Below are 15,097 nucleotides of genomic sequence, written 5' to 3' on the forward strand. Positions count from 1 at the left end.
TTCTTAGAAAAGAAAGTCCCATTTCAAGATGGTGTAAGATCCTCCAATGTAGAATCCCTCTATTGAACAGCTAAATTAGCTATTTTTCAAATTATACAAATGCGGTCATGCCTGTGTTGACCATAAAATAAATACCAAACTCTGAAAATTCTTTCATTAATCTTAGGTCCTGTACAGACAGGCCAAAATAAAGCTGCTTTGGGTCACTTTGGAAGTACAGTATGCTGTTTAAATGACACACACATTTTAAGAGGCCAGAAGCTGTGCCAGAGCTGCACTCCAGTCCTTCTGGCCTCTTAGGACACATGCATCATTTAAACAGTATATCTCTAAAATGACCTGAAGCAGCTTTATTTTGACCTGTCTGTACAGGCCCTTATTGTACTAGCATTTGAAACCATTTCTTCATCAGGCAAAGATGCTCAAAAATGTGTTGCTTGGGGAAGGGAAAATGATTATGATGGAGTCATATAGACTGCATGTTGTCTGGATATGTGTGGATAATTTTGTTGATGGATATGCGTTATACAAGTTATTGAGACAGGCCATTGTATGAGAAAGAGTCTTTGGTTGATATGCATGCATAGTTACATGCATTGATGATATTCACAAAAGGATGAAATTATTTTCAGGGGGGAAATTGAATATTATAAACGGATTTAGGATCACTCAGGAGCTTAAAAATAAAACTAGTGGATACACAAGAATATTGAAGCTTGGGCAAAGCTGCTTATATTGACAATGAAAGTCAAAGAAGTACAAGAGGAAAATTAACAAAGGAGGCATACAATAATGACATATACGGCCTAATATATATGTAATTAGTGTATAATTAATGTAAAGAAAAATTTTCAACAGCAAAGCATTAGTCACTCCAGTTCTGTATGACAAATTCATGCATATAGACCTTAAGCATAATATGCAATTCTCATTGGTCCATTTTCCTCTTTTTTGAAATTTTATATTTTTATTAATGTATAAACGGATTAAACACATCACAGTATAAAAGAACATAATACACATGGAGATGTATGAAACTGGGAACAATAATCAGATTATTCTGCTATCAAGTATTCTGGTACCCTCTCATCCTGGTCACTGGCTCTATACAGGTGTAACTACAAGCTTTATTTTGGCCTGTGTTCCATCTCTGCTACAGTCTTGTACATAATCCACTGTAATCTAAATCTACTGTGATCTTTGCTAAAAATAGAATACGCAGAGACTTTTTTTCTTGGCTTAGTAAGCTTACATTTCACAGTGAATATAACAGTGACTGCTTGTAAAACAAGAAAGATGATAGGAAATGACATTATCTGGTATGAACATAGATGCAGTGATTAGCTTTGGTATTAGCGTGCATTTAACTTATTTTTATAGGGGTTTGTATATGTGGGTGTGAATCATCCTTTATGTATATATGAGGATATGAGGAATGGAGAAATACATTTGGTTGAAACATTTGTTTTACAAAATTAATCTTGCATAAGAAAACAGGCAGTACAGAAAATTAAAAATAATTATGTGCAAAGGCATCACTTTTGCCTCTCATAGGTATATATTACAATGCTTAGCTTGACTTTCTGCCAAGGTGAGTGGGCAGCTTTTGGCCAGGTGCAGTGAGATGGTTAACCACTCTCAGCAGATTCAAGGCCATAAGTGGTAGAAGCTATCAGAGAAACTTCAGTTGCAGCATTGTGAAACAGCTGCATGGTGTTTCAATTGCCTGGGGTGCATTATTTGTTTGAGAAGGATTCTAAAAATAGAAATCATTTGTTATTAGTTTATAAAGTATCACTGTTTTATAGCAACTTAAGGCATAGCCAAGACAAAAAATTACCACTATTAAAGTTACAGAGAAGATTAAGCATATGGGTATTAACTTTGGTTGGCTTTTGCCTATACTGTATAGTTGTCCCTCCGTATTGGCAGGGGTATGCACTCCTCTGTGCATAATAAAAAGCGGGGGACTTCAAGTCCCATTGTTGTCAATTAACACATAGGACTATACTGCATGGGCCCTAACCTCCTTGTAAAACTTTGTGACAGGGGTGCTCCTAAATCTATATTTAGCATTTAAAGAATATTGATTTAAATATTATATTGCTGTGAACAAAGCAGACCATGCATAATTTCCTAAATGTAGATATATTTGAACATGACTTCAGTTTTGAAGACATGAGAGTGAGGTTTTAATTTTAGCATGAAGCTTGTTAAAGTATTTTGTCATGTAGGAATTTTGTAATCAAGGAACTTTCAACCTCTACTTTTAGAACTGCTTTTAGTATTTTAAATCAATCGTCTTTCTAGAGAACAAAATAGATTCTTTTTCTGCAACTACTGTGTGGAGGTATCAGTGTTCCATTACTAATCTTCAATACTACTTAGTAAAATAAAACCTGATGATGCTGTGTGTGAAATGTACAGTCTGAAAAGCCATAAACAAAAGGCCTTCAAATTCAGCAAGAGCAACTTGTATCTAGAGGTAGGGTTCCAAACATGTTCTCTGGAGCTGCATGAGAACCATTCATAACCTAAATTTAGCTGCCTCCACATTGCAGAATTAATGCAGTTTCACACTCTTTTAACTTTCTTGGCTCCATCCTATGAAATCCTGGGATTTGTAGTTTGTTGTGGAACCAGAGCTCTTTGACAGAGAAGGCTAAATATCTCACAAAATTACAAATTCCAGAATTCCATAGCACTGCATCATGGTAGTTAAGGTGGTGTCAAACTGCATGAATTCTGCTGTATAGATATAGCCAAAGATGTAGAAAACCTGGATGCACATCAACACTTATAAAGAGACCTATAATCTGAACATTGTATTCGTTTTAATAATTGTTTTATTTTAAAGATGTTGCTAAAGTAATGTTCCCCTCTTAAAAGTTTTTCTGAGCCTCTTATGTATTATGGGACGGAAAAAGATTTCACCTGTAGACTTTTCTTTCTCATTCTTTTCAGCTTCTGTTTAGCCTGTTACAAACAGCCAAAATAAAGCTGCTTCGAGTCACAGTGGAGGTATGGTGTTTCAATGATGTATGCGTCCTAAAAGTCCAGAAGCCACACCAAAGCCACACTCCAGTCTGGAACGTGGCTTTGGTGTGACTTCTGGACTCTTAGGATGCATGCATAATTGAAACACCATACCTCCACTGTGACTCGAAGCAGCTTTATTTGGGCTGTCTGTAACAGTCTGCAAAGGGAGTAAGTAGTATATTAAGTGTTTTCCCACATGAAACACAATATTAAGATGTGAATACAGTACTTTCATTGTGAAAAATCAGGGAAGATAAGCTTTAAAGATAGCAGAAAAATCACATTTTAAAAAGATGGACAGAAAGTGCAAAACTACATAGTAAGCTGGTTATTCATATTTGGTCAAGTTCTGAATAAAAATATTCTGAAGTGGTATTTGCGTTCTGTGTGCCATACACATACCTAAACTTTATTATATTTTAGATAACCATAATTCTGTTATCTGTTATGTAACATACGTTCACATTGCTCCTTCAGTACAATCTTCTGGTTAAGCAGAACAATATGTAGATTTAGTGTGTCTCATGTGAAATGCTTTGAATATAAGTCATACATTTATTGTTTCATTCAGAAGTTTTCTATAATCCTAAAACTGTCCATTCTTTTATTATCCAAACATTTTTAATTATGCTAACATTAATTTTTGGCAGCTTATTGTTTTATGAACAGTCTTAATCCCCCACTGTCATGCAAAATTAGGACACCAGTACTATTGGATATGTATTGTTTTATTTCTGCACGAAGAGCAATCTGTTGGGAATGATTAACATTTCACATCTTTAAAAGATTAACTTCTCAGTAATGAAAAACCGTGCTGCTTACCATAAATTACTAAATTTGCTAACTCATAAGTGGTACGTAATGGGCACTGCGGAGTAATGTCCCATATCCATCAAAAGTGTATTGTCACATTTGTGAGAGATTTACACAAATCAGCAAATATATACATTTCTGAAATGGTCTAATTGGTTAGACCATTTCAGGGGTGAAACTAGGAATGTCATAGAACTATCAAACTGTTGGAATCTGACTCCTGCTGTTTTAGGACTTTATTACATGAGGCTAAAAAGTGGAATTTTAATAGAATAAAAGCACTTTTGGCCAGTACTTACCACACTATGTTGTTGCTTTACAGCAACCTTGCTGCAGCCTTGCATTCCATTAATTACTGTAGTACACCTTTTCATTGATGGGCAAAACCCATCAATAGGCTCTCAATCTTGCTGCTATGCCATTTCTATCTTGGTGTGGTAGGTCCCTTCCACTGCAGTTCTGCTTCTCAGGCAGTTGTGTGGTGTGATTGGGTGTGATTCTGTTCCTCTCCGCCCCCCCTGCAGTGATCGCAGCTGCCAACGCTAGCTGCTGTGTGCGTATTCACACATCAGCTGGCTTCAGCAGCCAAGATCACTTGTCTCTCTGTTTCCTCCCGAAGCATGAGGGTGCGGTGTGAACACAACACCCCCATGCTTCAGGTCAGACGAGGTGGAGCAGGAGCCTTGGCCACCAATATTTCCCTGAAACCAGCTGCTGTGTGCCCATTTACACAGTAGCCAGTTTCAGGAAGGTGTTGGCAGCTGCAACTGCTTCTCTCTGACCGTCTTCCAAGAAGGTGGCATTTGACAGTGTGGAAAACAGATCACGCAGCCATGGATTGCCAATAGGCTATCTTGGGGGAAACATAATAAGAAAATGTGCCAAACTGTTACACTTCCATTCTTAAAGTAGTGGGATTGTGGCAGGGCAGCAGGCTAGTGTGATAATGGAGTTTATCGCATCGCGTTCCGAGAACATTTTTGGAACCCGATTGGAACGGAACACTTTCAACTTTACCGCACGTTTTTGTCCCCATCGGGTTCCCATCGGGTTCTACATACCCCTCAAAGTGTTCCATATGTGTTCCTCGGAGGGAACGGATAAGAAAGTGATCCAAGCTTGTGGAAACGTTTTTAAAACGGTCCAAGAAATGTCAGAGCGGTAATGTAATCCGTTCTTACTTCCGTTCCCATGTTCTGCCTTGTTGTGATTGGCTGAAAGGACTTCCCTCCCTGCATTCTGTTTCCCAAGCTCTAGCCTGGCCCTGGCTGGGGCTCCTCGACTGCAGAGTCCTCCGGAGCGTGAAGAGGCTGTCTCCCCAGCTCTAGCCTGGGCCTTGGCTGGGGCGCCTCCTCGATTTGAAGAGAAAGCCTGGCTGGGACTTGAGAGAGGCTGTCTCCCCAGCTCTAGCCTGGCTCTGGCTGGGGCTCCTCGACTACAGAGTCCTCCAAAGCCTGGCTGGGACTTGAGAGAGGCTGTCTCCCCAGCTCCAGCCTGGCTCTGGATGGGGCTCCTCGATTGCAGAGTCCTCCAAAGCCTGGCTGGGACTTGAGAGAGGCTGTCTCCCCAGCTCTAGCCTGGCCCTGGACAAGGTTTAAAAATGTAGGACCTTCTTTTTAAAATTTCCTGGCCAGGAATTTTTTTTTAAAGTCCTACATTTTAAAACATTGTCCTACATTTTCCCAGTTTTGAGGTCCCCAGGGATGGCAACCCTATGTTTATGTATATGTATAACATTTATATATATATATATATATGTGTGTGTGTGTGTGTGTGTGTGTGTCTAAAAGTATACATACAATATATATACAATATACATATTTTAAATATGTAATATATACAAAATATATATTATATATAATATAAATATATTACACACAATATATACATATATATGCATTTATATATATATAAATTTTTGTATATATAGATTGCGGACTATATGTGTGTATACATGTGTGTGTGTGTGTGTGTGTGTCTATATGTATCTTGTATATAAAAAGATTAGGTTGTGTTTGCACAAATATCTCCCTGTAAAAGCCTTTTGTTCTGTGTATGTGGTACTCATGAACAAGAATACACTGTTACAAATACGCATGTGCAAATATTGAAACGTTCTCATACTTATCACGCTTCCTATAAGGACAAATGCGGTAAATTGTGTTCCCGTTACGTTCTCGGAACGCTTTACATTTTCGAATGCGATAATATCCGTTCCCATAACGTTACATCTTGAAACGTTTTGGGAACAGAATAGAAACGTTTCAGGCACTGATGCGATAACCTTCAATGTCTACAATTTGCATTATGGCGTTGCAGGGTTGGGATTCTCCAAGGCCATCTATATAGGGTTCTACATATGTGGGAGAATGATATTCAAGAACATAATAATAATTATTTTTTAGACAATTGGACCACAATAACATAGTGCTGCTGCACCTTTCGTGCAGCCTTGGGTCTTGTGGTAGGACAGGGATGCCCAACTTGGAAGGAGGTAGGGGCTGAAATTAAGGTCAGCTAGGTTGTTCAGGCCCCCAATAGGTTTAGGACAGTGAAATGTAGGACATTCAAGCGAAATGGAGGACATGACCAAATAAAACCTGGAAGCATATAAATGTAAATCCATACTTCTTAGCCATGATCAAAATGGAGGACATTGTGGAATCCCTCCTCCTGGACAGGAAGGCTGAGATGGGAAACATGTCTGGGAAAAAGAGGGAAAGTCTGGTCACCCTACTAAGGGGCAGGCATCCCCTCCCTCCTCCCTCCCTCCATTCTTTCCTTTATTTTGTTGTGTCTTTCTCTGCCTGCCTGCCTGCCTTCCTTCCTTCTTTATTTTCTTGCTTCTTTCTTTCTTTCCTCCCCTCCCTCCCTCCCTCCCTCTTTCCCTTTCTTTCCTTCCTGCCTTCCTTCCTCCCTCCCTCCGCTAGGAGAAAGGCAGGATATGAAATAGTTGAATAAAAATCCATGGGGAAGAACATTTGCTGCAGCTCCTCTTCATTTCACCAGCATTTTTGCAGCTGAATTTCCCTGTGATTGCACCCATCTCATTTAGTAACAGCTAAAGGTTATGAATTTATTAGGTGGCCATAACAAACCAGTACTACCTTACTCTCAAACTTGATCTCTATATTACCAGATGTATTTAATGAACTGGATCTAGCCTTAGTCCTATGTGGAGTAGGTCTGGTGAAATTAATGGGTTATGTTAGGGGCTCGACAGACAACCCCTAAGGGGCAGCCTCCAGCTCCCCCTTTCCTTGCAACCTCATGCCATGGCCCCAATCCGGCCTTTTGAGGGCACAAAAAAGAGCTGCAAAAAGCGGGTTCTTTTTGTGCTCTCGAAAGGGCACCATAGCCACCGCAGCGTGGCTTTATGGCGCCCCTTCAGTACTGCATCATCTAGACACACCTCAAGAGGCGCACCATGATGCCGTGCACCATGTGGAGCACGACGCAGTGTCAGGGCACCCTGGGGGTGGAGCTGGGCGTGTGTCATCAGGATGCTGTTCCTCGACTCGGCCCCCAGGTCTGTAAAGGGCCATAGTCATGAGTAACACAAGTCCCATAAATTTCAGCATGGCTACTTTAAATAGGACTAAGCCTGGTTCCAACCTACTATGCTGTGAGTAGTCTTGAATAGGGTAACCATTAACAGTCACCCATACATAAATGTAGGGAAGATGTTCAGCTTTTACTGGGCTCTTTTATAGATTACAACAAAATACAGTACACTTTGAATCTCCTTTATCTGGAATTCCAAAATCCAAAGTATTCAGAAATCCAAAATTGACCACATGGGGGGCTGAGTTCATGACACTTTTGCTTTCTGGTGGTTTGGCATATACAGACTTCGTCTCATGCACAAAATTATTTAAAATATTATGTATAAAATTACTGTCAGGCTATCTGTATAAGGTGTATACGATACAGAATTTGAGCTTCAAGTATTATATAAAATACTATGAATGTAATGATATTCAACCCAAGAAATGAACAAAACATTTACTCATCCTGAAGAAATGCTGCTCTCAAGTTCAAACATTTCAATTAGGTTTGGTACAATTATGGTCTCGGCCCCATAAGTGTAGTGTGTTCCAGCCTTTGTGCAGATCTAAAATCTTAAGCACTGCAATTATGTCCTTCCCTCCTAAAGGAATCCTAACTCTGTAATTATTCAGAAAAGGTTTTTAAAAACCAGATTTAGTAAAGGTTTCTCAGGCTAGATGCTTACAGATGTACCTTCTCTTATTGCTTTCTAATGTCCTTGGTCAGGTTGCTTTTCATATATGTTACTGTCCAATTAAATGGTTTTTCGTTTACTTTATTGATATGACTTCAAACCATTATATTCTTGTTGGCTGCCTTCCTCAATGTAGGAAAGATAGATTTTTAAATGCTAATAATAAATTACAAATAGTAGTAGTATTTTAATTATTCAGCTTTTTTTAAAAAAGAAAACCTCTCCAATTGACACTTTCAGTGGGATGTATTGCTAGTTATCGTTTATATTAATTCTTCATGTAAAAGAATAACATTTGAAATAAGATATAGTGTTCAAAGTGCATGAACTTGCTTCCCCTTAACCGCTGTCTTATTCTTTATTTATAGACTGGCCTTATTGTTGCCTGTTACCAAGGGTTTGTGGATATTGTAATAGCCTTAGCACAGTGCCCTCATATTGATGTAAACTGGCAGGACAATGAAGGGAATACGGCTCTAATTACAGCTGCCCAGGCAGGTAAGGAGGTTTCTCCTCATTTCATATTTATGTCCAATAGTACATGTTTGTAACTGCCAATTTATTGTTGTTCTTGTGATGAGCCAGGGAGTTTCAGGGGCTTTCCTCAACATTTGTTCAATTCAGCAGGCATTGCTGTTCTACCCTTTCCATTCATTCCAGAGAACTTTACACTTTTAACATAGGAAATTATCACACTGGCAAAAGCATAGTGGTATGCTTCCATCAATATCGCATGATAATGCAGTGATTATCACACGATGTTGTGTGACGTAGAGATTATCTTGCAATTCTCCTGTGAATAAAGAGGAATTCTAGCTCCACTATCTTCATGGAAGATCCCTGTGAATAAAAAGTGGCACTAGAATTCCTCTTTATTCACACGATAGTCATGGGATAATCGCAATGTTGTGTGACATTGTGTACTAATCATTGCATTATCACACAATATTGACAGGAGCATATTGCTATCCTCCTGTCTTTTTTGCCGGTGTGATAATCTCCTACATCCAATAGTGCAGTGGTCCCTTCATATTCACTAGGCTTAGGGGGTAGAGGACCTGTGTGAATGTGGAAAAACCACAAATAAATTAACACTATTCTTTTTACTTGAGAGAACACCTCTCTAGAAATCTCCAGGTCCTCCAGTGCAACTCTTTGGTTAACATCTGCCAGGAGTTAATCATAGAATCATGCTGGAGGACCTACAAATGCCTAAAAAGTGTTTTCTCTAGGTACTACTAGGTTCTCTAGCACTACTGTATGGTCACCTTCTGGCAAAGTTGCACTGGAGGAACTAGAGATTCCTAGAGAGAACATATTAATCAAACCCACAAATAATCAAATCCACAAAAGTTAAAGCTGCAAATGTAGAGGGCCAACTGTATTATAGGAGGGCTATAATGAGTTTAATGAATAGTAGGCACAATCAACTGGATTAAGTCTACTGGGAATGACCAATATTTCCCACTAAACTGGGAGAGGGAAATGTCCTCCTTATAATGCTTTTAAAATTATGACTTTTAACTTTTTTTTAAAAAAATGTGGCTATTATATTTTTTTTGCCCCAGTAATAATGTAAGTGGTTTGTTGTTGTTGTTGTTGTTGTTGTTGTTGTTGTTGTGTGTCTTTAAGTCATTTCTGACTTATGGCAACCCTAAGGTGACCCTATTGTGGGGTTTTCTTGGCAAGTTTCTTCTGAGGAGGTTTGCCATTCCCTTCCCCTGAGGCTGAGAGAGTGTGACTTGCCCAAGGTCACCTAGTGGGTTTCATGGCCAAGCTGGGAATCAAACTCTGGTATCCAGAGTTGTAGCTCAACATTCAAACTATCTACAAGAAAATATTGCATTGTATTGTCCGGTGTAAAAGAAATATTCAGGTTCTAGCCAGCTGTTTCCAGTAGGCAAGACGTCCAACTTTTATCCCTTCCCACCCTCAGGTTTTCAATTTTCTTTTCCAGCTGGTATTCAACATTCGCTAACTGCTGAACCTACCCGGTCATCACTGGGTTTCATTATTTTTTGGAGGGATCCCGTATTGATTTTAAAAAATGTATCAAGTCAAAGTTCCTCTCTATGCATTTTAATATTGCCTTCTTTTTTTCTTAGTGACTGACCACTCTTTCACACTGCAGAAATGAAGCAATTTGATACCACTTTAACTGTCAGGGCTCCATCATGTGGAATCCTGGGATTTGTAGTTTGGTGAGGTATTCAGCCCTGTCTGTCAGCACTTTGGTCAGTGTCCAGTATTTAGTGTAGGACAGAGTTGTGGCAGTTAAAGCAGAGTCAAACTGCTTTATTTATGCAGTGTAGATACACCACCAATTTTGATTAAAATCACTAGCAGTCAACACTTTCAGGGGCAAAGATACACTGTGTAACTTCAGTGCAGTAGAAAAACAATTTGCGGGGAGCCTAAAGGAATCTGTAGATGGCACCCCTTATGCTGTATAGCTAATTGCTTTCGAAACTGAGTAGTTTTAAAAGTAGTTCAGGATGTGGCATATGGCTTCTGTTGCTGCAGTGCAGGCTATCCTGGATTAGCAGATGTCCTGAAAGTTTAAACTGGCTGCTTAGATGAGGAAAATATTTTCATTTTATAAAAGGCCATTGTATGAGTCTAACAAAATATATGATTACGGGTTGTAGCATATATTGATGAGTTGGCAAATGAAGAGTTTGGGACCGGCATTCACTGCCACATACTTTTTTCAAAGTAAGTCATGCTAGCATAACCAGATTTGCAAGTATGCTTATCATTGAAATTAGTCAAGCATAGGAAAATATCTCAATGGAAGTAAATGCAAGGCCTTCTCATACAACTGCCTGGAATCACCTGCGTCCAACCTGCCACAGAGATCAGTTTAAATATTCCAGCATTTGGTTGACAAAAGGTTTTTTGGTTCATGTATTTTATTGTTGTAACCTGCCCGGATTCTTCGTGATTGGGCGGGCTATAAATAAATCTTTATTATTATTATATTATTAACGTGAAACTTCTGATATACCCTGCATGAGAGCTCCCCTACTCACTTCAGCGGAAGAATGCAGCAAGTGCTTAGGAAAATGCATTAAAATATTGTTTTCAAATGAAAATCAGGAATATAAGAAATGTTTGCTAATCAAAAGCATCATGCTGTGCTTTCATTGTACTGGGCAATATCTATTCAGTTTAAAATAGGAGTGTGACACAGAATTGGCAGACATCGAGATACAGCCTCTGTCATATGGTTTAGTTCTATATGACAGTTGAATATTACTTCTAAACAATCTTGGTTTAGTGTTGTATTTAAATCCTGGTTTTAAACAAACAATGGTTTGTTAAACAAGCCAGTCGTTGAACCCATGATTTGAAGTTGGTTAAACTAGTTTGAATGCAATGCTCCTGGTCATGCAGGAAAAGGAAATAGGAGTAGAAGGCATGAGCCTGAAGTTTTATTTGGGCTGGCTGAGGTTGTTTACATAGGCTGCATCCACACAGCAGAAATAATCCAGTCTGTCACCAGTTTAGCTCCCATGGCTCAGTGCTATGGAATTCTGGGAATTGTAGTTTTGTGAGACATTTAACCTTTTATATCAGAGAGCTCTGTTGCCTCAACAAACTACAATTCCCAGAAGTCAATACCTCTGAGCCATTGCAGTTAATGTGGTGTCAAACTGGATTATTTCTACATGCAGATGTAGGCATAATAAGGAAAACATGCAAACCAGACTAAACAGTTTTGAAAATATATTCTGACTTTAATTTTAATTATGATATTACAATTGGTATTTGAATAATTATAATGTGTGAATCAGTTCTATGTAAAATAAGTACTGACAAAATTTAGGCTGTCTATGTGCAATGAAAAATGATTAATCCTCACTGATCTTGTCTGGCAAAGTTTTATGGTATTATTCTGAATGTCCTGTGAGTTTATAACGCATTATTATAAAATAGCAAATCAGTTCCCTAGCATACAGTTTTAACTAGGATTCAGTGGTCTCTGATACTGTGTAACCTGCATTGGTTTAATGCCCCCAAGAAATATAATCTGGCCAGTAAAAGGATTAGATTTAAGGAGGCTCTTTCTTGACCTTTATACTTAATTGTAATGAGCTCAGCATTAATCCAGGGGTCTGACATTGGCTTGATACTGTTAGTATTTGATACTGGTCCCCAAAGGAATGAGGCTAACTCTGGTCCACAGGGTGCATAAAAAGTTTTTCTGTTTTAGTGTGAAGTTATTTTTTCCATTAACAGTACTGACAAATTTTAGTTCATTAAAGATCTTGCTACATTACTTTAGAGTTAATATTGATGGATTATCAGATGAACCCTACAATCATGCTAGTTAAAGGAAAGAGTGCAGCCATTATCGCACAACTTCACAACAGCACAACTGGGGCTGATTCTGCCATCATGCTCTCTTCTGCACTTTCCTGCCTCCCTGTCAAATGCTCTATCCAGCATGCCTTTCATTTTTTAATTTTAATTTTTAAACTTTTTATCACAAGTCCAGAGCTATGCAAATGTAATTTAAGTAAATTTCTTTTTAGGAAATAGAAAACAACAACAACAGCGTGGTGTAGTGGTTTGAGTGTTGGGCTGTGACTCTGGAGACCAGGGATACAGGCGAAGGCCACAATCCGTTTTTGCCCAAATGCAGATGTTTGAGGAGCAGTGGTGTTACACCCCTTTAGCAAACAGCACCCACTGCACACCACTGAACAGGGTCCATTCCTTTTCTTCCCATAGATGCTTTGCTCAATCTGTCTTATCCTTTTCCAAACCAGCTATATTTTTGGCAGTTTTCAGGTGTCTGTCATTACTAATACAAATAGGAAAGCACTTGTGTACCTTGAAGTCATTTCTGACTTATGGCAACCCTGCCACAGGGTGTTCTTTGCACAATATGTTTAGGGAGGGGGGGTTGCCAGTGCCTTCCTCTGAGGTTGAGAGAATGTGACTTGCCCAAGGTCATCCAGTGCATTTCCATGGCTGCGTAGGGAATTGAATTTCTCATCCTTATCCAATGTTGAAACCACTGCACCATGCTGGCTGTCAGGAAAGCACTAAGCAGCTGCAATTTTAAGCTTTTTCATGGTGTATTAGCATTCTGAATTAATTGTGCATTCTATTTGGCAATCATTTTTCTAGTCCTGACAGTTTATGTTAAAAGAGCTCATAAAACCAGAGGTTCTGATTAGTATCTTGTCTTTCTCCTGGCATTTCATCTGTGAGCAGGTATGAAGATTACATTTTATATTAGAGCTTTTAAATTGAGTTAATTGATTGCCCATTAACTTGAGCTTGTAGCTACACCTGAGCAGGCAGGGCTGAATAATACAGTCATTTGAATTCAGCCTGGAACTAATATTTGAACTATGCAGGTCAGTTGATGCAAACATGTTGCTTTTCCTCCCTCAAATGATAAACAGTGACACTATGGAGTTTATCACACAGGGGGAAATTTAAAGTTTAAAGGGGGTTTATCCCGTGAATATCTCGCAATTACTATTAAAGTGCAATTAAGATTTTCACACACAGTGGTCATTATCCCAGGAATAACCAGGCAATAACAAGGCAATAACAAGACAATAAACAGCAACAAATCATTCACGGGATTTTCCCATGAATGATTTGTTTCTGTTTATTGCCTTGTTATTCTCAGGTTAATGGTGCTTTAATTGCTTTTGATTGTGACGTTGTGTGAAAACCTTTACAGCAAATGCGTGCAATTGCGCAATTTTCATGGGGGTATTCCCAGGATAATGTTACTTTAATCACGATGTCGTGTGAAAATGTTCATCATGAATGCACGATTTTCACAGGATAAACCCCGTTTACACTTCCAGTTGTTCCTGTGTGACAAACTCTTATAAAACCACAAGATGTCAAATACCTAGATTGTGACATTTCTATGCAAAGCTCAGGTTTAAGGTCCTTACAAGCTGAATCATTCAGAATGGCAGTAATTAGTAATAATGTACCCTTCCTGGTTTTGATACCTTAATTTAACACTTATAGTGGGAGAGGACACAGATTAAAAATTTTGGAGCTGCATGGGCCAGAATTTCTGTAAACAATGGTTTACAGCAGAGTGTTCTTGGACAAGTCACTAATTCTCAGCCAAACCTAGCTTACAAGTCTTGGAGGTAAATGCTATGATAAAGATGGGATTTGGTGATTCAGGAGAGTCTCTGATGGTGCCATTTTAGGTTTTAGCCACTTTTTTTGTACTGGGGGCAAAAACATGCATAAATATGAGAATATTACACGGAGTCCTTGATACAGTGACACAAAGATGCGGAATAAAATGAGGCCATATAACAGGAATCACAGGGGAAAATATTGTGTAGTTTCTCTCAGAGATACAGATGAAGTAGCTAATTTTAACTGGAAAATATTCTAGTTTCATCTTGTTTGTCCTGTCTGATTGCTATTCATATTAAATGTGTTAATCAGCTCATCCATGAGAGGAAATTTATAGTACCAATATACTGGCACATAATTAAACATATGTATAATAATCTGTCAAATGAGGCAAGACTACACACACTTGATGAAATGGCTTACATTCTACAAACAGCCAGTGTGGCATAGTGATTTGAGTGTTGTACTACAACTGTGGAGATCAGGGTTTGATTCCCAGCTTGGCCGTGAAACTCACTGGGTGACCTTTGGCAAGTCACACTCTCTCTCTCTCAGCCTCAAGGGAAGTCAGTGGCAAACCTCCTCTGAACAAATCTTGCCAAGAAAACCCTATGATAAGTTTGCTTTAGGATCACTATAAGTCAGAAACGACTTGAAGGCACACAGCACACTACAAACAAGACTGTCCATATCATTAGTCAGAGTGTGGACACTGCCTCAGGACTGGTGAAGTGTGCTTCCCAGTATGGTCCACAGAAGTTTCTTCCCAGCCTGCCCCACTTAACATTGCTCTGAGATCTGCCTAGCACACCTCTGTCTCCCACCATTCATCTCCTGATGGTCCTTCTGAGCCTCTACATTCGTCAT

At 39.0% G+C, this 15,097-nt stretch overlaps 1 protein-coding gene across 1 annotated transcript in view; it reads left to right on the plus strand.

Annotated features, from left to right (window-relative positions):
* ANKRD33B (ankyrin repeat domain 33B) overlaps positions 1 to 15,097 on the plus strand; it is a 46,377-nt gene that overhangs the window by 15,280 nt on the left and 16,000 nt on the right. Inside the window, 1 exon segment of the mRNA XM_042461248.1 lies at positions 8,464 to 8,593. Within this exon segment, the coding sequence (XP_042317182.1) occupies positions 8,464 to 8,593 (130 nt within the window).

Source organism: Sceloporus undulatus, chromosome 4 (assembly GCF_019175285.1).
Source record: "Sceloporus undulatus isolate JIND9_A2432 ecotype Alabama chromosome 4, SceUnd_v1.1, whole genome shotgun sequence".
Lineage (NCBI taxonomy): Eukaryota > Metazoa > Chordata > Lepidosauria > Squamata > Phrynosomatidae > Sceloporus > Sceloporus undulatus.